This window comes from Colossoma macropomum, unplaced genomic scaffold (genome assembly GCF_904425465.1).
Source record: "Colossoma macropomum unplaced genomic scaffold, Colossoma_macropomum, whole genome shotgun sequence".
In the NCBI taxonomy this organism is placed as follows: domain Eukaryota; kingdom Metazoa; phylum Chordata; class Actinopteri; order Characiformes; family Serrasalmidae; genus Colossoma; species Colossoma macropomum.
Window position 1 is genome coordinate 19231997 of NW_023494785.1, and position 23214 is coordinate 19255210.

The 23214-nt window shown below is 38.8% G+C and overlaps 2 protein-coding genes across 12 annotated transcripts in view; one reads left to right on the plus strand and one right to left on the minus strand.

Annotated features, from left to right (window-relative positions):
* cblc (Cbl proto-oncogene C, E3 ubiquitin protein ligase) overlaps positions 1-22615 on the minus strand; it is a 31099-nt gene extending 8484 nt beyond the window's left edge. The window contains exons 1-8 of one of the 11 annotated variants that reach the window (XM_036586152.1): positions 22515-22615; positions 12738-12786; positions 10520-10651; positions 10322-10427; positions 9612-10099; positions 4128-4274; positions 3696-3852; positions 2889-3010 (exon numbers count right to left, since the gene is read on the minus strand). In XM_036586152.1, coding sequence (XP_036442045.1) covers positions 2889-3010; positions 3696-3852; positions 4128-4274; positions 9612-10000 — 815 coding nt within the window. In that variant the 5' untranslated portion in view covers positions 10001-10099; positions 10322-10427; positions 10520-10651; positions 12738-12786; positions 22515-22615. Of the gene's footprint in view, positions 1-2888; positions 3011-3695; positions 3853-4127; positions 4275-9611; positions 10122-10321; positions 10428-10519; positions 10689-10783; positions 11449-11538; positions 11627-12737; positions 12787-22514 lie in introns of those variants that run through there. The other 10 variants (XM_036586161.1, XM_036586179.1, XM_036586123.1 and 7 more) reach the window with 10 other exon arrangements.
* Positions 21170-23214, plus strand: part of bcl3 (BCL3 transcription coactivator) — a 30314-nt gene continuing 28269 nt past the window's right edge. The window contains exon 1 of the mRNA XM_036586088.1: positions 21170-22724. Within this exon, the coding sequence (XP_036441981.1) occupies positions 22247-22724 (478 nt within the window). The 5' untranslated portion in view covers positions 21170-22246. The remainder of the gene's footprint in view (positions 22725-23214) is intronic.

The window sequence follows — 23214 nt, forward strand, 5'->3', positions numbered from 1 at the left end:
GTAATACTAACTGAGCACCAAAACGTACAGGTTATCTTATATTTAGGTTCACAAGAGGACGAGGCTGAAGTTCTATTCACCAGCTTCTTGTTCGATTTTTCCCGTTCCACCTTATATGGTGGCGGTATTCTGAACTCAAACGTCACCATAGCTAGAAATATGAAAGAATCGTTTTCCGGCAGTCATAAAACTTATCATAAAATGCCATAGTGTCACGTGGAGCATCTGCGACAGGCAACACGAAACCGCGGAAAGTATGCAAGATTATAAGCTCGCGTAGGCGCTTTCGGCTTCGCAGAACTGTCGAGAATTTCTTTCTTAAGAAATATCCTGAGGCCGCCTTGACAGTGTTCCCAGCCGCACTGCAAACTCGCTCATTTTCATCGCGTTGTTTCACTTATTGCTCCCATTCCACTGAGTGTTTGTGTGCTGGACCAGATTCGCCGTACTGCTACATTTGGTTGCAACTGTCTTTCGACACAACTTACACTTTACATGCATTTGTTCAACATCTGACTTTTCAAATCCCTACCAGTTCCACACCACTGAACTGATGTGCACAGACCTGTGAGAGAAATTTGAATAGTTTCTGTGGGTATTTTAATTAAGGTACAAGCAATGTAAACATGTACAAACTTGACTGTCACATTTCTAACATCGCATGAAAATGTTAATTCGAATTAACCGAATTAATCGTGAACATCGCCCAGCACTATGTCAAACCACATTCTGCATGTATTACAACAACAAGTGCTCCGTATTAAAATAATCTGGGTGCTAAACTGACCTGCCTCCAGCCCAAACTTGTCATCACTGAAAACATCTGGTGCATTATGAAATGAAAAAATATGGTTTACATGATTTGCATATCATTGCTTTCTTTTTTCATTTACATTCTGCACAGCGTCCCAACCTTTTCGGAAATGGGGTTGTATTTTGGCAGATACAACAGCTTACCAATGCTTTTTGTAGCCAGCTAGGAGTCTTTTCATTCTCGTTTTTAAAATTTTCACCCACTTTTGCATAAATGTTTCTATTTCTCTGATGTTCTTGGGGTATCTTGCATGCGCGGCATCTACCCACAGATTTGTTCAGATGTTCAAGTTAGGGGACCATGAGAATGATTCCAAAAGCTGCAGCTTCTGTTTCTTGAAGTAGTTCATAGTGAATTTTGAGGCATGTTTTGGATCATTTCCTATTGTAGAAGTCAGCATATTTTCAGATTCAACCACTTTTCACATTTTTGACTGACCATGATTGTGTCACACTTGCTTCTAGAATTTGTTGACATTTAGTGTAATTCATTCTTCCATCTACCCATGCAATGTTTCCGGTGCCACTGGCTGCCACACAAACCCAAAGGATAATAGATCCACCCCATGCTTAACAGTTAACAAGCTGTTCTTTTCATCAAATGCTGCCCATTTTCCTTCAAACACACTTTCACTGATTGTGACCAAGGAGTTTCATTTTCACTTCATCAGTCCACAGCAATTGTTTCCAAAATGACCTGATTCTTTGCTGTCATATGGGGTTTTTGCTGTTTTTGTGGTCAGCATATGATAACATTTTTTGTTTTTTGGTCTTCCACATCTTCCCTTGACTTTTACAGCTTCCCATAACTGCCATTTCTTAATGACTTTACAGAGCGTGAAAATAGCAAGCTGGAAGCACTTTCACATCTTTTTATACCCTTACCTTGCTTTGTAGGCAATTAGTTTCATTCTTAGATGCTCAGCCAGCTGATTAGAGGAGCCCACGGTTGTTGACAGGTAATCAAAGTTTGAAAAAATCAGACAATTTTTCACGCTCTGGAATTTTGACAATTTCCAAGCCTTTTTTTTTTTACCTGCCTATTCCGTCCCAGCGAGTCCATTAAGGCCTAATTAGTTAGTTAAGTTCTGAGAACTTTGGGTGTCCAAACATTTGCACATGCCCTGATTACTATTTTAATATTTCCTATTTTTTATGTTTATTAAATATAAAGTAAAAAGCAGACTGCAGAGGCTGTGCAGAGGCTGTGCTTGCTTCTTTACACTTCATAAATCAATTTGGCCAGAGATACCTAAACTTTTGCATACAACTGTAGCTAGTTTTTTTTGGAGCTTGTTTTCTAGCTCATACTTAGAATGAATTCTGGCCACCAGAATTTTGAAAGATCTTAGCATATTGTTGCCGGATCTTAGCATATTGTATTTGTATTCTGTAAAGTAATGCAAACCTGTCTGAACTTTTCTTTCACAGAATACCATTATTCAGACTTAGACCACAGAAGAACAGACTATTCATACAATTCTGTCCTATTTCTACAGGTTTTTTTAAAGTGAATTGCATGATATTGTTTCACATATATGTAACAAAAAGTACTAAACTAAGTCTTCTGTGTAATGTTTTGATTTAAACATTTGACACTGAATATTCTTCATTGGCCCGGTGAGCAATCCAGTAAAAAAGGGACTGACTTGTTTTTATCTGAAAGTCAATCTGACATACTTTTTACCTTGTTAGTTCATTGTTCTGATCATATTAATCATGACTCATCATACTTTATCAATTAAAAGACAAAATTCTCATTGTTCCATAATCTTATGCCTGCCTTGAGAACATCTTCCAAGTTTTGATTACATCACTGCACACTAGCGGGTAGCAAAAAATAATATTAACCAATAATACTGCTTCACCACCCCCCACCACCCCTATCACCATGCTAAGTGCTCAGCTAGCTCAGAGACCCTGCCTTAAACCGTGTTTTACTTCTAAATATATATATCAGAGTATGTAGAGAAAATGCGAAATGATTTCCGATTCATGTTGCTCTAAATTGACTCTGGCATCTCAGCTTTTCTCACATTTCACTTTTTTACGCTTTCTAATCAAACATCACGTACCTGCCAGGACGATGTCTGTGGTGTTCCAGTCTGGCTATGACCTGGTCATAGGTGAGGAAGGCCATATATCCTGGGTGAGTCACTGCCAACTGATTCCAGTTCCTCAGCAGTGTTGACCAGGGCTGAGACAAGGACAGATTATAAGTTTAATGTTATTACAGTACTTTCTAAATATTTTACAACTTTACTATTAGAAAAGAAAGATCAAAAAGAAGATCAACAGAATGTTAAATCAGTAACAATACAAAACCAACATGAAAGAGCAAAATGTAGAAGCAATAGTTAAAAACAGCTGTTCCAGAGGATGAGTAGACACTCATTCACTCATTTACTAATAATGCCAGTTTACAAGTTTACACTACGAATTTACAGGTTTACTAATAATGCAAAACCTAAAATCTAAATCTCACACTTTGCAAAATCTCAGTAATGTTCTTGCCACATGTTTATATCATTGCTGTCATATCAAAACATTTTACTTTAAAAAAAAAAACAGCTTCCCTTTACATTGTGTAAAGCTTTTATATGTTTTATGTTACTATAATTATGTTAACAAATATTAAAATAAAAAAGAATTATTCTACTATAAAGTTACCATAAAAAGTGTTTTTACTTGTGATGATATACTTCATCATATAGTTTAAACTTGCAATTTTAACATGAAACTGTAACAAAAAATGCAGGTGAACCTGCTCATGAGGTATTCAGTACTTAAGATTACTATTTTTCTGAATAAAGATAAAATTCAACAATAAAAATTCAACAGTTTGGTCAACATATGAAAATAATTCTGCCTGTTACATGTACCTGAAAGAGCCTGGTGAAGATATCAAACTCAAAGATAGAAATGTGATCGTTGCAGGTGAGATCAACTGTCGACTTTAGGGCCATGGCCTCCATTCCCTCTTCAAAGCTGTGTACCCGTCTCAACTGCTGCTTAAAGTTGCTCCACTGAACTATACACCTGAGAATGAACGAGAACAAAAAGGAAGTATACTTCCTTACATTACCGAGAGAAAACCTCACCCTGTGCTTTTGAGTACATATAGCATGAAACAAACTTCAAACCTCAGAACTGCATCGGATGTATGATGAGGCACAATAGAAGACAGTTCAAAATTTGTATTTTGGACTTTTTGAACTGTAACATAAAATAAACATACTGCATTAAAGCAGCATGTCACTTAAAATCATGAACCACATGCATGCATAGAGAGCTTTCTTGTCATATTCACCCACTTGTATCCAAATGCTCTCCTCCAGAACTCCTGTGCCTCTGTCTTGGTCAGCTTATACACATCACCCTGAAATCGACCACCTGGATACATGGCTCGTAGCTCCCATAACATGTGGCTGAACAGCAGAGTAAGTTTAGTCAAGTTTCTCCTGAAAGAACAACATATAACATTGTTACCTTAGCATGAATACATAAAAATGTAGGTACAATTAAGCATTTTTCAGCTGCAATGAGTCAGAGGTTTAATGCCACTGCTGAACAAAACTCATTCACAGATATTTATAAAATGCATTGATATACATACATGCATAATATAATCTAACATAATAAAAAGCTATTGTTCTTCTTTACACTATTAATACTGATACACTTACAAGCAAATGTGCACTTAAGAGAAAAACCATGTACATATCCACATGTAAACGCATGCATGCAAGCTACTACAAACAGGAAGTCACAGTCTGTCATTTCCTGTCCTGAATCTTTGTAGCTCTGACAGAATTTTCCACTGGCGAATGACCATACATAGGTTAGAGCCCTGGCAACAGAATCAGCACAACATAGAACTGCTATGTTTTACCATCCCCTTAAGCTATAATATTTAATTAAACTTTATTAAAAGTTACATTTCTATTATGAAAATATAGGCTCTTTAACTATAACAATGCATAGTACATACTTACATACATTTAAAAGCTAGTACTCTTGTAGACTATCATTAGAAAAGTCCTACTTTAACTTAATTTTCGTAACTGTCATCATAATCACCATCATCTACAGCAATAGCAGTAGCCATGGCAGCAAACAAATATTTCAAATAAATGGTAATGAACAAAAAATTTCTTTTTATTGATCCTTAAAATTAACTTTGCACGTGGCAACGTTTGATGCAAGATGACACTATCTCATGTACAGCTGCATGCCGTATCATCCTTTCCCTTCACTTAATGCAGTTCCTTATGCATCTTGCTCTCTCTTCAAATTTGCATTACATGGGCCTTTCACATTTGCTTGCGATTATGGTCAGTTGAGCGGCAAGTAAAGACAGCCTTGCAAACTTTCTAAAAAGTGTTTGAAGGGGCTCTAAATGACCACCTCTGCTGATTTTTTTTTTCCATCTTGACAGGTTGAGCACTTTTTTACTTCTTTCTCTGGGCTACCAGCTTCCTGGCCACAAACCTCTCACTGTACCTTTCAGTCCTTCCACAAGCTATTTAAAACTCTTTTCTTTCAAGGGCTGAAGTTTCCACTGGTCATTGTTATAACCTTGTTTTCTTTTTTAGCCCAATGGTTCCCAATAGTTAATGAAATATGGTTCATTTTGTGAATAGATAGTAAAGTAATTATGTTACTGATCTGTGGCCAGAGATTTAAGGTTCAACCTCAATTTGCATAAGAATATGTTTCCCTTTTTTTGAATTACCACAGTGCGTCCCAGAAGCACCATTATTCATAGCTCACAACTGAACACATCACCAAATCTGTAATGTCAAAACCAGGTCTATACATCTCAAGTCTTCAATTCTGAGTGTAGGGCAAAGTTCCAAGACATGCTGGGAAAGTATATTTTTATACGCTAACATACTATGACCAGGTCACATCAAGACATTTAATAGAAAAGAGTTCTCTGCTAAATTCAGCACTTTTTACTTATCTCTGTTATACAAATATTTCACAGAACTAAATATCGCTCATTTTATAGCAGTGTTCACTATTTTATCTGATACAATCTGGCTGTACTAGATTACTGCTTCTGCACTAAAATGGTGTCTCAAGACATCAACTGTTGTGGTTTCATCTGGTCTTATTCTTTATCTTGATATTCCAGCTATTGAATTAAACAAACATTGCGGCTGCTTCGGACCTAGCCAACAGAATTATCTAATTGTACATCACTATTTAGATGTACTTAAATAATTAAATAGGTAAATAAAGTTACATGTACAGTATATCTAAGGTCTGTTCCGTCATGTTCCGAGTTCAAGTATGACCAGGTCAAGGCCATAGTTCAAGTAACAGGTGTATTTTTCACTTTGGTAAGTCAAACCAAAGTTGTGACCTGTTTGCGAGTCACTCAATTCTAAGTCATTTACTCTAGTATTACCAGAGGTGAGTAGAGTAGCCTAAACTCACACTCAAATCAAAGTATTGCCACATCTGTGAAATAACGACTAATGAAGTACATGTGAATAATGAAGTAGAAGTAAAAGTACATTTCCAAAAACTGCTTGAATCAAGGTACACAAGTACTTGGTCAAAAAACTATTTTAAGTTCTGAGTTGACCTGCAGTGGAACTTCATAGTACAGCTAGTATCTCTCAGCAGAGGAACTAAAGTTTTGTTGGGCTCTGTTCTTCTCTTTTTAAGATTCTTTTGGTCTAACTTAAAATGCTGACACTTCAAAATCAGAGGCGTGATCAATCACAAAGTATTAAAGATGCCATACTAATCTAACATGATAAAATTGCACACCAAACAACAACAACAACAACAACAACAACAACAAAAAAAAAATAGCTCCTTATCATTATGTGAAAATATTCATCAGAAGTTTGGAATTACAATTCACAAGTTCAGAATCACTTTTAAAAAAAAATTGCGGATTGCAGATACATGAGAATGTGAAATTATTATTTTACGATGCTACTGCTCTACAACCTCACATATTTTCACATATTTCAACTAGTCAGTAAAAAGCTACAAAAAAATACATAAGTGTTAGATGTGTCCAGAGTAACGAACAGGGCTGTAGATAAAGCAGTAAAACATCTTAATGAAATTAAAGTATAATTAACATCCAGAATATCTCATAATTGAAACGTGGTGATCAAACCTCAGGCAGATAGGCTATCAAGAAATTGCGATAAATAATTACAGTACTTTCTTCAATCATTTAGTAACTTTTTGGTGTTCCCAGAAACTTCAAATATTAAATAAAAGATCTTGAAATGTCTTTTAATGTCTAGCTTATAGTATTTCTGTTGACACTGTATAACTTAAGATTAACAACTAATATGACAATTAGCCATTAATCATAATCATAATGATTTGTATGACAAGTGATTCCCAACATTTAAACACTAGTGTACATGTAACTGAGTAAATGTACCTAGTCACTACCCAGCTCTGAGCATTACATACAAAACTCTTTGGCACGGCAAAATCTTCTAATACAACTTCTAAGGTCAACTTTTTCGCAAGCCAAAGTTTGAGCTGCATGATCCCCCTTTACTATTTGGCCGCTTCACGTTTCTAATAAGACAGTATTACCATTATTCATGTATACTCATATATTGTTTGTAGTCCATGTAGGAAGTTTTCGAGTGGAGCATATTCATGGAAATTGAAAAGCAAATGCTTAAGTATTGCTGTACAACAATGTTTTCTGCTACCGCTAGCTAACACCTAACAATGATGATTTAATGGAATGCTTTTCATGAATACTTTTTCAGGGTAAAATTTTGGGAGAGGTGTTTTGTTGGTATGTGTGAATGACTACCAGTTTTGTTACTGTGTCTGTATTATTTGTGTAAAGGTAATACAGTTTGCAAAAGCTTATTATAATGGTAATAAGTGAACATGTTTTCACTTAAAAAAATAAAAAAACATTGTTTGATCAGAGATGTTTACACTTTTGCATATGACTGTACATGATTCATGTGGAGAACATACAAAGTGAGGCTGGCATCTAAAACGATCCCATACAGAGACTTATTCACATTGCTTATGCCCGATAAGCAGAGCTTGTAAATGCCAGAAAGAAGGTAGCAGATAAGGGATATGCACCCAACTGTTTTGTCTGGACTTGTCTGGTCTGAAATGCAACACTGCATGTCACCTACACGTCTCACACAATTTTTGAACTTGCTGCTGTACCACACAATTCTATATCCTCACGAAACTTTACATTTTTAAAGATTTGGACTAAATGTTGACTCTAACCTTCAAAATTTGCTTGTTTGCTCAATTGTCAATTGTTGAACCACAGGTCAAATGGTGAAATTGTACCAAGGTTAAATCGTACCATTAATGAAACACAAAAAGTGTTGACGCAACATTTTATTGCTTGAAATGTAATAGTTCCCTCAGGAGAATAGACCATTTTGATCTTGTTTCTTCTCTATCTCAATCTTTTTTGCTTATTCTGTTTTGTGCATTACTTTTGTGCTAAAATTAGCTCTATTTTCATTTCATTTTGTTATTCATTTACAGGTTTTTTTTTACACAGCTTTTCAATTAGATCTTGAATTATCTGCATTTTTTCTTGTAAAATCTTTGAGCTGTATTCCATGTGTATCGATTCACTATTTTTTCATTATCTTTCTTTAAAACTTTATTTAGCTGACTGTGCGTGTGAAACCTGCACAGGCCGATGAATTTGAATGTTACATTTCTGTTTGTAGCCTTCTATAAGAAACACGTCCGTACTTGGACATAATGCCTGGCTGCTTGTTTTAACTGCCAGAAGATTCCCTCTATTAGCATCATAATGGCCGAAGCTTCCAGAACTCATACACATGGGGCATTAGTAGTCAGAGTAGCTCAGCCACTTGGCCCACTCTTAATGTAGAACAGGGACAAAACTGGCATGCTACTTTCAATTTACGCAGGAGTCAAAACAAAATTACCAACCTCTTTGGCTCTTGACTATGAATATGGACACTGAATTGTTGCAACAGCCATGAATGGACAATCTGGTAATCCAATTACTTCTAGATTTTAGAATGATGTCACTTCTCTGAGACAGACGACATGATGTTCTAATAATAATAATAATAACAATAATAATAATAATAATAATAATAATAATAGCTGCACAGCTGTTTTCAAAAATCTACTTGTTTAAAGACGGTTAGCAGAAGAGGTCATGTGGTCTCAGTAGCACCTGAGCTATATTTAGTGCTTTCCTTTCAATGGATTTGTGACACTGCATGTTTGCCTTTTAGTGTATCTATTCAGCTGCAGAAATAATTTCCATTTTTTGTGTTTGTTTATTTTTTACCGTACATTGTTGATCAGAATCTTTCTTGTATATACTCTATGGAAGCTGTGATGATACCCTCCTATGTATTGGGAGTGATCCTCGATGTAAAAAGTTGTCAAATGTTCTTTTGAGGCACTCACAATTTTTAATAAACTCAACATGTTAAATTTCTTCTTAGGATTTTCAGTTATAGAACTTGTGAGAAACAAAAAAGGAAAGCATTTTAATATAAATAGCCATGATATATATATCGTCGCTGTCGGAACACAACCTCCATTTCTGTCACTTTTAATTTATTTACATAATTTTAAACATATATATATATATATATATATATACTTCCATTAAAAGTTAAAGATACCATTTTGGAGACACGACATTCTGATGCAACTGTGACGTTTCGGCACAAGTACTCTTTTAGGAATGCTCTTATTACAGAAAGGAAAATTAAGATACAAGCCGCCACATGAAATTTCCTTAACTTTTAACATTCTGGTCTCACCTGTAGCTAGACTTTTCCTCAAACATCCTGTCCTTGCCCTCTTTAAACAGCATGATGGCCCTGTCCGTCTTGTCCAGCAGGTGTCGGACATGGATCTTCAAGTATTCCCCCTCATTCTCCCGCGGCACGGCTGGGACTGAACCCTTATAGGGAGCCCATACCTCCATTAGGAGATTTGCAGTCTCCGAGACCAACTCAGGTAGGTACGGTGGACTATTCTTCAGACCTAGCCGTGGGTCAGTACAGAGCATTTTCAGTTTGGCTAGTCTTTTGAAGACCTTGTTGAGGAGTTTAAGGTCAGCGCTGCTGGGGGGCTGGGATGCAGCAGAGTTGGACGGATCAGGTTCAGGGCTTCGGCCTAAACCCCCTGCACTTTCAGCCATTGCCATTAGGAATGTGAGGTGGCGCCCTTCTCCCTAGGTCTGCTGATCCAGTGGCCTTACACGAAGAGATGCACATGGAGTGATAGCTAGGCCGTGTCTTTAAGTCTGGTGAAGATATAGCATGTGTCTAGAAGGGCAGTGATCCTCAGTGGTTACTGATATCAATCACTTCCGTTATACAGCTGACTGAAAACTGCCCCTGTCTTTCTTTGCCAAATGATGTAATATGACACTCTTAATAATGTAATCTTTAATTTAAATATATATCATTATGTACAGTTTTTTATCATGGAGGGTAATGTACATGTGAAGCCGACTACTGCTCACCCAACAGTTATGTAGCCAAGTGAGCAGCTCCCCAAAGTCTCTGTATCTCACTCTGCATTTTGCGTATATATGGAGGCACTTCCTGAGATACTTTGTGTCCTTTTAACTATGGAGAAGAATGAAAAGATACTTTAGACAGCATTTCAAGCAACCTGATTAACCAGTATCAATATATCCTCTTTTCAGAGGTCATCTTACCATGCTGATCCCTTAATCAATGATCCATTTTGCAGTCCGTCTTAAAATCTGTTGCGTAATCCAACTCAAACCATGTCATACTCCCACCGGTTTCATCAAACACTAAACGGTGTTGAAGAACATCTACATTTTCTTCTCCATTAGGAGCAAAGGAAAGAAAAGAGCAAGCCTATAAATAAAGTGACCCATGTTAAAACATCTTCAAAGGTTGGTCTCAATTGACTTTTTCCCCAAGACTCAAAAGCAACCACTGCAAAAACTCACAGAAATAAAAGTCTTACATTCCCATCCCGTCAAGCTTCTTTCTTCTGATAACAGCAGTGGAGACAACATCAATTTGAACATGGAGAAATATTCTGAAAAAATGCCTTCTGCTGCCTGTTCCAGCAACCTCCCACCCCTTCACTCTCTCTCCGCCCCTTCTTACTCACACTCTCTCACAATCTCTGGCACCCATGTGGTCTCACTTTTCACTTTTGCTGTCCATCTTATTCTGTTGTTTATCATCAATCTAAACACGGGTGCCAAAAAAAGTACGCTCTGTATGCTTAGGACAGGAAGTAGCTTAGTTGTAGACATTTGTGTTCCTCTCTCTCTCTCTCTCTCTCTCTCTCTCTTTTTTACATGCCCTGACTCTTTGATCAGTTTCCGGGTGGTAGACAGGCAGACAAACAGGTTTGTTCAGACCTCAAGAGGGCAGAGAGAAAGAGTGTAAAGCCATAACACATATGTATAGGCTACCACATAAATACAAAAAACCTAAACAAAAAAAACTCAGTATGTATGTATGTGTGGGTCACAGATTGGGGGTGTGGATAAGCAAAATGGAAAAATAGCAGTTATTTTCAAGAACAACTGTAACTACATGTATATGAGGCCGAGACAATACATACTTTGTATTTATTGTAATGGGTATATTTACTTACTGTGTATTTAGGGTGACTGTACACTAGATATAGGACAAGCAGACCCACAACAAAGATCTGATTCATGATCAAACTTTAAAAACATGTACTTACTTTCTCTCAAGTAGCATATGGCTCCTGTACGAAAAACTCTCAATCAGAGTAACAGCATCTACTTTTATCTCTTAAACTTAGACTGGACTCACTCAATCATGAATCTTTACTGCCCTCTAACTGACAGAATTTATATTACATGGCCTGGTCACACTTGCCTCATCTATTCATTCTAGTACTTTCTCTTTAAGAATAATAATCTTACAGTAAATTAGCATTTTTATGTATTTAAAAAATGGAAACAGGCAGACTCAACAAGGGCAAATAGCTAGGATACAGGCAAGAGTTTGCAAATAATTAAACCAAATAACTGAGTAATTATAGCAGTTCAAGCGTTGAGATGTAAACAAAGTCAGTAAGAGTGGTTTGATGTGAAACACTCCGTTCCAGAGAAACTCAGAGTCAGAACTGTTTACAGTGGTGGTGAGAGGAACCGGATATCTGAAGAGTTTAATGCCTCTAAAAGCTACATCACAAAGTTTTCAGATGAAATGGTTATGAATACACTGTTTTGGCTATGAATACAGTGTTTTGTGATCAGGTTCTGACCTAAAAAGTCTGTTTAAAATATGCAGCATGTTGTAAGGAAGAAAAATCTGCATAGAAAACTTTTCTTTTCACATTTATCACAATTTAACCTACATTACATATAAAAACTCAGACACATGTAGGTTCACTGGTCGTTTTGCATAGTAAATAAAATTTATATTCTGGTTCCTATCACCACCACTGTAAAGAAATCTGAGTCAGTAAGTTTCTCTACAATTAACCACTTCACAAATAAATGACTTTGTTTACATTAGGTGTCTTAACACTACATGGAAGGGCTAAAAGAATTAAACTAGGGGAAAGAGGGTGACAGGGATTAGAACTCCTTTGGTGAGACAGAAGGTCCAACCAGGGGAAAAGAATAATGCAAAGTCTTTGGTGAATCACAGGGCAGGGAAAGGCAGAATCCTATAAGTGGATTTGTTTCCACAAAGGCTGGACGATGCTCCCTCAGACTCTAGATGGCGCTCTCTCCCTGAACTACTCCGTTGATTACTGAATTTTAACTAAGCAGCAAAAATCCAAATATGCTTGTGAATAAAAACTTAAAAGGGACATGTAGTCATAAAAATTCAAATAGCCTCTATTAGATGATCATCCAAATTATACAATGGGTTTTATTAGAGAGGATATATAATCTTTGGTTTTACCTTTTGTGCTAATGTGTAACATATCTTCTCTTCTTCCCCAACTTCTCACCTAATTTGCACAAAAAAACCCCTTTTAAAAATATGGTACATAGTTGTCAGTGTTAACATAGAGAGGTCTGTTTTTCTTGACATTACGCAAGTTTCCTTCAAATTCAGAGTTGTCAATAGACACGGACGTAAAATAACAAACCGATGACATGATCATCAAGCGCGCCATCCGCTTCCACTATTTAGCGTAGCATATACTCTACCTGCTATTCAGCAGCAGTTAACATTCATAAAACGATTAATTTTCATTTTTCTACTGTCTGTACATTTTGAAAGTAGCCCATGCATGCAGTTTCAAGCCAGTCCAACTGACTATTTGCAAAATTATAACTCACACGCCTCTCAGCCAATGACAATCAACCTGCAGTGAGAACAGCAGTGGCGTTCACATGTTTGCAGTAGACAGACAATGGCAAACCTGATGTTCTATTATTTTCAATGGGGCCACGACTGAGAATTTTGCCACTGCAAGCAGCAACAGTTTACAGACCACAGCGGTGCACGGAAAGATCAGTCACAAGATCAGTGTCCACAACTTTTGCCGTTGAACGCAGTGGTGGAATAAAACTGGTGTTGATTGTTTGGGAGCCATACACGCCAGACGTCTCCTTGTTGAGTTCCAAGTGAACCTAGTATTATACAATACAATATACAGGGTTCATACACCTTTTCCAAGGTCAAATTCAAGCACATTCAAGGTCCATTTTCAAGCTTTGCCAGCACCTTACAGCTGTAGTAAATTACATATTTATACAAATACATACATACTTAAAATAATTAATCATATTAAAAGAGATGGTAGTATGCTATAAACAACCAGAGTTGTGTTTGGTAATAGCAGAATGATATGAAATTAAAGGAAAACAAATATGCTTTATGTTTGAAAAATGTGTCACCTGTTTGTAAGTAGACTTTCCTTGCTATCTAACCTCGCTGTGCGAGGATAAAACAATTACCCAAAAGAATCAATGGACAAATAACTTCACTTCCAATAAATTCTTCCAAAAAATTACAACATTCACCTTTGAGGTAGGCAGTCAATCAGCTCTATAACTTTTTCCACAGTATTGTGCAAATCAAAATAGGAATAGTGGTTAGTTACAACTTGAAACCAGACCGGCAGATCGCGGTCACACACTACCTAACGGTGTACGGGTCGCGAACGAGCTCATTGAGCCAGGTCAGAGGTCGACAACTCAAATGCTGAATATAACTACAAAGCGTTTTTCCTTTTTCCCCCTCAAATAAACAGTCTGCACTGCTAGCTAAAGCTCTCCTCTGATACTCATCCATTTTCGCCGGTATGGTCACCATGCCAACGACTGCGTGGCTTCAAGTCGCCATCGGTCGCGTATCTCTATGAGGTGAGAATGACGTTTTTGTTTTTTCAATGCAAACAAGTGAAGGCTGCAATAGAAATAGCGGGAAAGTGTTGCTAAGAAAAGCAGGCCTTTAGTGACTTACACATCTTGATCTGGATCATCTGGATGATTGTGGTGTTTTTGTTTCATTCGGGAAGCTGAAAAATGTTGATCTAAGGTGACCAAATTTCTGAAGTGAAAACTAGGGACATTTCCAGTTCAGCAGACAATATATCATTAACATTTCCAGTGTTTTTATCTATGAAAAAAATGAAGACCAATCCAGCTTAATGTATTCTGACAATGGCAACTGCTGTACTGTAATAAACTATGGTAAAGGCCAACTGATAAAACTGGGTACTATCTATGGTACTAACTAGGTAACCTTATGTCATATATGAATGGCTGAAAAAGTGACGCAGTTTAGAACATGGTGCGCTATTTGTAGATCGCATCGTAGTCTAAATGCAAGTATATTGTATGCCTATACAAATCAGGTAGCCTACCTATCACCTGGTAGTACGATTCGGCCCCGTAACCCCGCCCCTGTCTGCCTGAGTTATCTCTTGTCCTGAAAAGACGTTTGTGGTGATGTGTGTTTACTCTCCAAAACTAGGCAAGCAAGTGGCAGAATAAAACAGTAAGCTAATTTATTTTATGAAACAGTGGCCAACATAAAATATGATGAAATACTTTTTTTCAGAAAATAATGTGTTATTATTAATAATGCAACTAGTTCTTTTAGCCTATGGTATGGTTGCCAAGCAACCATGGACTGCTGAATGAGAACAGGAATGTTCAGTCTGCTATCGCTGTACATTGCGGTCATTTCACGAACTTTTTAACTTTTTTGTCTTATAACAGAACATTTCATAACACAGCACTGTTTAATGCAAAACATTCGCTTGATAGGTACTTTAAGGTCACTAAATTACCACCGCGAGTATTATAGCACCAACCCAACCGCGCCCCTCATCCCGCTCTGGGGCTGAACCTCAAATGGCGCCCTGCTCCCTACGTAGTGCAATACATAGGAATTTAAATACTGGCTTCTGCACCCCAACACTGCATAATTTAGTAAAATAGCCATTTGGAATTCAGCCAAATCCATACTCAATAAATAGTGCCTTATCTGGCTGTAGAAGCTACCTAAGTTTCAAACTTCCCTAGCACACTATTTAGGGAGTACGAAGCTGTTTGAGATTCAGCCTGGGTTTGACCTTAACTGAAACACGGACAATTGAAGCGTGTAAGCCATTCAAGTGACATTTTTTAGTCTCTTATATTGCCGCTTTACCGCGAATCGTATCGTAGGTACTTTAATTCAAGTCTGTGATATTAATGATGACACGTGTTTAGCATGTTTGATATCTTTTCGTCTGTTAACTAGTTGACCAGTCTAGCGCTAGTTAAGAAAATCAGTTTAAACAGAAACTGGTTCTTACATCGTCAGTACACTCGATGGTTCATCCCAGCAGTAGCAGAATCAAAGATTATTCCAGTAACAGCACAAGGAGTGTTCGTGCTGTGGCGCAGTAATACAACGTTCAGTTGTTGTGAGGCGGTCATATTCGCGTACTTTACATCGGCTTTGAACGCTGTTCAGCCAATCAGATTTTAGGACCGGAACTATCCGTTTTATAAATGGTTAGTAGATCGCAGCAACCATCCCCGTCTGTTGGACAAAAAGAAGCACAACGCGAAATGTCTGCTCTACTGCCACAACCTTTGTAGGATTTTCCAGTGTTTTTAATTCACAGTTAAAAAACGGGGACAGCTCCGGCCGGGGACAGACCACCGAAAACGGGGACTTCTGTTGACCTTATGTTGATCACAAGTTACAGCTCAGTGTAAAAATGATGCTGACTAAGGTAAGCTAAGCTAACCATGAATTATCTGGGTTACTGTATATGCTAAAAATAATTTTAATATGATGCTAATATTGACTAATAATGATGAATAATTAATAATTAGTAATGATAAGTTTACAGAAAACAGTTAACTTTGTAGCTTCTGACAGTTAATAAATGAGTTAGATTTAACAGAACTGTTCTCAAATTTGGATTTAAACATTGTGTGTAAGTAGTAATTCACTAGCGCACGTCATTCTTTGTGTTGTTTCATTAAAGTTTGCTGGAAGACCTCATGTAAAAGGCGACTAATACTCCTCAGCATCTAACACTGCTCTGAGTAGCTCCAATGTTAACTTTAGCATTAGCTCATCTGAAGGGGACACTAACCACCTCCTTAGACATGAAAACCTTTAACGTCAAGTGACTGAAGGATTTTCCTGGTTTGATTGATGTAAACATGGTCTCCAAAATCCAGGACTGAGCATCTTGTAAACCCAGCTTATTTTTACTTTAAAAATGTTTTAAATATACTCCTCTGTGTGCTTCAAATTTTTCCTTTGTGCTGCTGAACTTTTTAGTCTGTTAGCACAAGTGGGACAGTCCATAGGGATGCTACTATGTAGCCTGAACTGAAAGTTTGATGTAGAAAACTGAACCTGGCAACTCTGAAGTGAATACAGTAGATCATCATGTAGAGCTAATAGGTTGGAGAATAGGCCATTGAAAAAAAAAAACCTTCGTGCTCACTTTAGATGCACCTATCTAACCTAACTTCTTCAGAAGTCATTGATTACCTATATTGAATATGCTGCGAATAGGCTGAATGAATAGGCTGCATCCAAAACTGCAAACTACTATACTACACATACTACATTGCTGAATGCACTACTTTTTGTGGTGTACTATTTTAACACACCGTTTGTTATGGTAGTATGCAGTTCTTAGTGTTAGATGCAGGTTGGAACTACGCAGCAAAGTAGATCTCCAGGAGGAGGACGGGTGATGACTGCTCAGTGGCATCAAGAGCTACCTAAATCTGCCTTCATGGATTTATTAATCACATAGTTTTGGATACACCATGTCAGAATTGTGAAATGAAACAAGTTATCCAACAAGTCCACTGAGAACACAGATTATCCCCTCTCCTTTGTAAACACAGGATGCCAATTACACATAGTGGAGAACTTTAGTCAGCGCCCCCAATAATTATACTGTTTAAATGTAAGTTAACTTGAAGCAAGTTTACTTGAAATATTTACTAAAATCCTACCAGTTTACCTATTTATAATGTTAGAATAATAGCTTATTATTTATATCATATCTTCCTCTTCATATTGTTATTATTATTATTATTATTATTACTACAATTATTATTACTGTTATTGTTGTTGTTGCTACGTGTATGACATACAGGGGATGCTAGCAAAAAGAGGCTTTTTTTGTTGTTACTGGTTTATATTTTATTTCTGTTCCTGTAATTATAATTCTTAAATTATAATCTATAACAATATTTAGATAATGCAATAGACAGTATAACAACTGATCAACAAAACCTTGTGGAGGCAGGTGTAGCATAAAATGGACCGTTTTTCTGAAATAAAAGAAGTATTCAAAATGGTTCTGTAATTATTGTGTTGAAGACCACCCAAGGAACCCCCTTTGTAAGTCTGGGAGTGTGCAGTCCTCTCCTTTGGGAAGATTGTAAAAGCTTTGATACAGAGATACATACAGACACAAAACCAATCTGTAATGTACTATAATTTCTGAATTTGAAGCAAATTACAGTTCTTCAGTATGGCTGAGGAAATGTTTTGTGTTAATCAGCTCTCATCAATAGGGGGCCCTGTTTCACATTGCCTTTTGATTCTTAAACATGAATTGGAAATGTATGAGACTTGACTTCTGATGTGTGAACTGTTTTTGGTCTCCTGTTATAACAGAGCTTTAAGACACAAAACTACATACTCTATAGGGACAAAAGTATTGGGACATCTACACATTACACCTACAGCAGCTTTCATGACATCTCATTCTAAATCCATAGGCATTAATATGGAGTTGGTATATAACAGCTTCCACTCTTCTGAGAAGCTTTCTACAAGATTTTGGAGTGTGTCTGTGGGAATTTTTGCCCACTCATCCAGAAGAACATTTGTGAGGTCACTCACAATAATGTTGGATGAGAGGCCCTGGCTCGCAATCTCTGTTCTAGCTCATCCCAAAGGTATTTGTTTGGGTTGAGGTCATGGCTCTGTGCAGGACAGTCAAGTTCTTCCACACCAAACACGCAGCCATGCCTTTATGGACCTTGCTTTGTGCACTGGGGCACAGTCATGCTGGAACAGAAAATGGACTTCCTCAAACTGTTCCCACAAAGTTAGAAGCATACAATTGTCCAAAATGTCTTGGTCTGCTGAAGCCTTAAGATTTCCCTTCACTGGAACTAAGGGGCCTAGGCCTACCCCTGAAAAACAAATCTATAGCATTATCCCTCCTCCACCAAACTTTACATTTGACACAATGCAGTCAGGCAGGTAAAGTTCTCCTGACATTCGCCAAACCAAGACTCGCCTATCAGGCCAGATAGAGAAGCATGATTCGTCACTCCACAGAATACATTTCCACTGCTCCAGAGTCCAGTGACGGCATGCTTTACACCACTCCATCCAGCGCTTGAGATTGTGCTTGACGATGTAAGGCTTGCATGCAGCTGCTCGGCCATGGAAACCCATGCCATGAAACTCATGGCATGATGCTGATGTTAATGCTAGAGGAGGTTTGGAACTCTGCAGAGTGTTGGCAACTTTTATGGACTGTGAGCCTCAGGACTCAGCGACCTTGCTCTGTAACTTTACATGGTCTGACGCTTCGTGGCTGAGTTGCTGTGGTTCCTAAACGCTTCCATTTTTCAAGAATACCACTCTCAATTGATTGTGGAATATTTAGGAGGGAAGAAATTTTGTGAACTGACTTGTTGAAATGGTGGCATCCTATTACAGTACCACACTCAAGTTCAGTGAGCTCTTTAAAACAACCCATTCTTTCTCAAAAGCAAAAGCAGACTGCATGGCTATGTGTTTGATTTTATACACCTGTGGCAATGGGACTAAATGAATTCAATGATCAAGGGGTGTGTCCCAATGCTTTTTATCCATGTAGTGTATTAAAGACACTAAGATGTGTTCATATAGTTACATTTTACCGCTGTATTTGCTAATGTAATTACTTTGTTTGTTTATCTTTCCCATTTAAAGACCTGCCACAGCATAATACAGACTTTGCATGTAAAGTGGTAAAGATCAAAATAGATAAACTTCAGCTTCTGAAGACTGAACTGCAGTGCTGTTAGGCCTGTCACAATTATTACATAATCGCCCAATCACAGTTATTTCAGATAATCACAGTTATTTAAGATGATCTAAATTATTTTAACTAACCTCGATTTCACAGTCATATTATGCTGCAACAAACAAAATGTGAACTGAGTTTGGTGGGAAGAGGTAAATAAATGTAAAAAGAAAAGAAAGCATTAAATGCATTTATTGAGACATAATGGGACTTATGAAAACAAAAATGTTTTAACTTGTTGCTCTAACATTTAGAGGGCAGCGCTGAGTAAAGTTTGTTTATTTGACTGTTTTGTTTTTTGCATATATTTATCACTCACATGAAGAACATGTGGCTTTGCTTAGTTCTAATTCTGCACAACTGTAGACACTGGTGTGAGTGTGTGCACAGTACTGATTTGACAGTACACCAGTGTTAGCTACTAAGTAAACATAGCCATTGAGTAAAGTGGCTAATCAGCCACTTTGGCCACTTTAGGCCTGTATTGTAATACAATAATACCATCAATCAATTATTTGTATAACAGTTAATCATCAGCACAAAAATTCCTGATCATGACAGTCCTAAGTGCTATAACAACTAGAATCATGTAACTCGTGATTGCTTACTGCTGAAACAGACTTTGCACAGGCCTTACAAAAGCAATTTTACTATAAACAACCAGCAGGGAATGTGACAATGCTTTTTAGTGTAATAAGAAAGGTGTTTTCTTTAGGTTTGTGCTTGGGCCCTGTCTGCTCTCATACCTGCCTGCCCTGCTGTCCTGTAGGAAACTACCTACTTCTCTCTGCATTATGCAAATTCTTCATGCTGAGGTTTGAGGTTCTCACTTCTGTTTGCAGCCTGTGGTCTCATGGGTGTTGGATTCTCAGAGGTATGTTATAGTGGCATGAAGATGATATTACAGGTCATAAACTGACAAACCACACCAGAGCTTCTTCACGGTGTTTTGGGGACTTTAAATGCTCGTTAAATCTTTCCGTTTGCTGTTCCATTCACTCTTATGATGCAGGAAAGTCCCAAACGAGCCCAGGTAAATTAAAGCCCTTAGCTGAGTGAGACCCTGGACTGAGGCAGTGTTAGAGAGTGAGTGGGAGTGAAAAGACCAGAGGGGTGGATCTCAACTGGACAGATTTTGCCCTTCGATAGGCCATTATGGCAAAGAATGGACATTCTTTTGGAACAGGTTAAAATGGCAACAGGTTATAGCGGATTAAATGTCAAACGTTTAATAAGCTGAGGAGAGCCTTAAAAGGGGAAAGGGGTAAAGAGGAGTGGAGGCTGTGCTTTCTCGATAATATGTGAGAATTTGCCTTTTGCTGTCACCAGGCATATGAGTCCAGAGAGAGGGAGAAAAGAGGAAGAGAGAGGGAGAAACAGAGAGAGAAAGACTGATAGTCACAGGCAGATGGACAGGCAGGCTGAGAAAGAGAAAGGCAGGAGAAAAACAGAGAGATAGGAAGAGAGAATTCCATAAACAGATACAGCAAAATGAACAAGAGACAGAGAAAGAAAGAATGATATAAGCAGTGGAGGGAAATGAGCAAGAAAGACGGATAGAGAAAGAGACAGAAAAACAGACAGAGGAGAGAGAAAGAACAGAGAGATGGTGGAAGACAGAGAGGCAGAAAAGGGAACAGAGAGGGAAGGAAAGAGCGAGAACGAAAAAAACAAATAACGAGAGAGAGAGAGCGATGTACTGTTCTGATCCGCTGACCCTTTGAGAATACAGGAAGGACTCGAGGCGGAGAGCAGAGAGGTTTCCCGATAACAGCTGAGGGGAGATCCCCGCCTGCCCGCTTCCTACCGCCGCATACCGGCGATAAGGCGAGACCAAACACTTTAGAGAAAGAACTACAGAGAGCCGAAAAGCCTCTCTTGCACTACATGTTGCGTTGCATTCAGAGCGAACGAAACCGTGAGCGTGATCTACAGGACAAACGCTAAACTAACACAACACAGCACAAACTGCAGGGGGAACGAGTGATATCTGGTCAGATCCAGCTGCAGCGTTGACTAATCACAAAAAGCAGCCCACCTCAGACGGACTGGGGCGTAGCAGCGAGAGTAACCTCCGAATGCTCTGTGGGTGATGACTTAGTCTCGACATGCCTCCGGGAGTCACAGTGATTTCACTACTTTCCTCATACAGGCAGGGAGTCAGCTGGTTATGAACTTGATGACCGCTGGTCAAATTGGGCGAGCAGCCTACAGTTCTCTGCTCAATCTGCTGATAGAACCATCATATTCAATAGATCACAGTAGAACGGATAGAACTGCGGCTGTATGTATTCTAGCGCGGTGTGAGCTACAGCTGATAGCATGGTGGTTTCGCTTTGTAAGCTCATAGCAACTAAATAATCGTGTGAAAAGGGGAAGCCCCTAGCGTGCGTGTGTGTGTGTGTTTGTACGAGAGAGACAGAGCGAGAAAAAGAGAGAAGCTGACTTCAGATTAATCGAGGACATCTCAACGTGTGCAGTGTTTTCAATCTTGTCTCATTCTATACTGAGCACTGAGCATTAGCCTCTAGCAAAGCGGTGTACTTTCTTATGCACGTGCGTCACATTCGCGATCAAAGCTAGAACAGCTTTGTGAGAATGAGACAAGTTTTTTTTTAGTTTTTTTGTAACATTGAGTTTTCACTAGATTAGTGAACGTCTACTGTTAAACTCTTTGCGTGACTTAGTTCTGAGTGCTCCAGTAACTAAAAGAGTCCATAAGACTGAAAAAAGGAAGCTTGTAGTGTCAGTTCGGTCGTTTTTTCTTCTTTATTTTATCAAACAGCAGCTGTAACACAGACTCAATGCCATGGGCTGTCCTGGACAGCTGCTGCTGTGTGGACGGGTAGGAGTGTGTTAAGATGCCGGCGGGCTGACTGAGAGCGAGAGTTTTCTGACCATGACCATGAGCGGTGACCGCACCGAGCCGTCTGCGCCGCTCGACCTGCGGACCAAAGGCAGAGAGCGCGTTGGCGGCGGCGGCGGCGGCGGCGGCGGAGGCAGTCGAGGGGAGGCGGACAGCAGCCTGAGAAGCTCCCCTGCAGCGTCCCCCGCCGTCAGAGCGGACAGCGGCGCGCAGGGGGGCATCGAGCCCTCCCCAACGAAATGCGCCAGTGAGCCAGCGAAGCCATCTGCCTTCAAACTTCCGATAAGAAAACGGCCCTTACCGGTGGACTCAACAGCCGCTGATCACTCGGAGGCAGAGCCGCAGACAGACTCTACAGGAAGCCCGAGTCCTGTGAAAGTGACCAGGTACAACAGCGCGCACAACGGACTGAGCACAGAGTCGCGGCCGCACCGCATCACGCCGAGTCCGGTGGTGACAGGAGCGCACAGACGCAGCCACGGTCACCAACAGCACAGCGCGCCAGGACACTGTAAGCGAAAGAGTCTGTGTGTGTGTGTGTGTGTGTGTGTGTGTGTTATCATATAACATAACGTATGTGACGAGATGTTGGGTCCATTGAGTGAGTTGAAAGTACCGGTTCGCCTTGAACGTGTTTACAAGTCTTAGAAGGAGACCTGTCATAGACCCAGACTACAGCTGACTTAAGATTAGCATTCATTAACATCAGCATTAAAGTGTTAAGATTAGATTTCTCATACTAGAAAATGTATACAGTTCCATCATTTTCTCCCGTTTATAGTCAAGCTCAGTTCTTAGCATTTGTGCTGGTCAGTTTTTCTGTTATTGATACTGTAGCTCTCCAACAGCTCTTATGGAATGCACACTAGGTTCACTCAAAGTTTTGTATCTCCATTGGCCAAGTGGTCAATCTGAGAATCTGGTGGCTAGTTTCATTGTTCGGTTTATTCATTATGAATCTCTATCTCTCTCTCTTTCTCTCTCTCTGTCTCTCTCTCTCT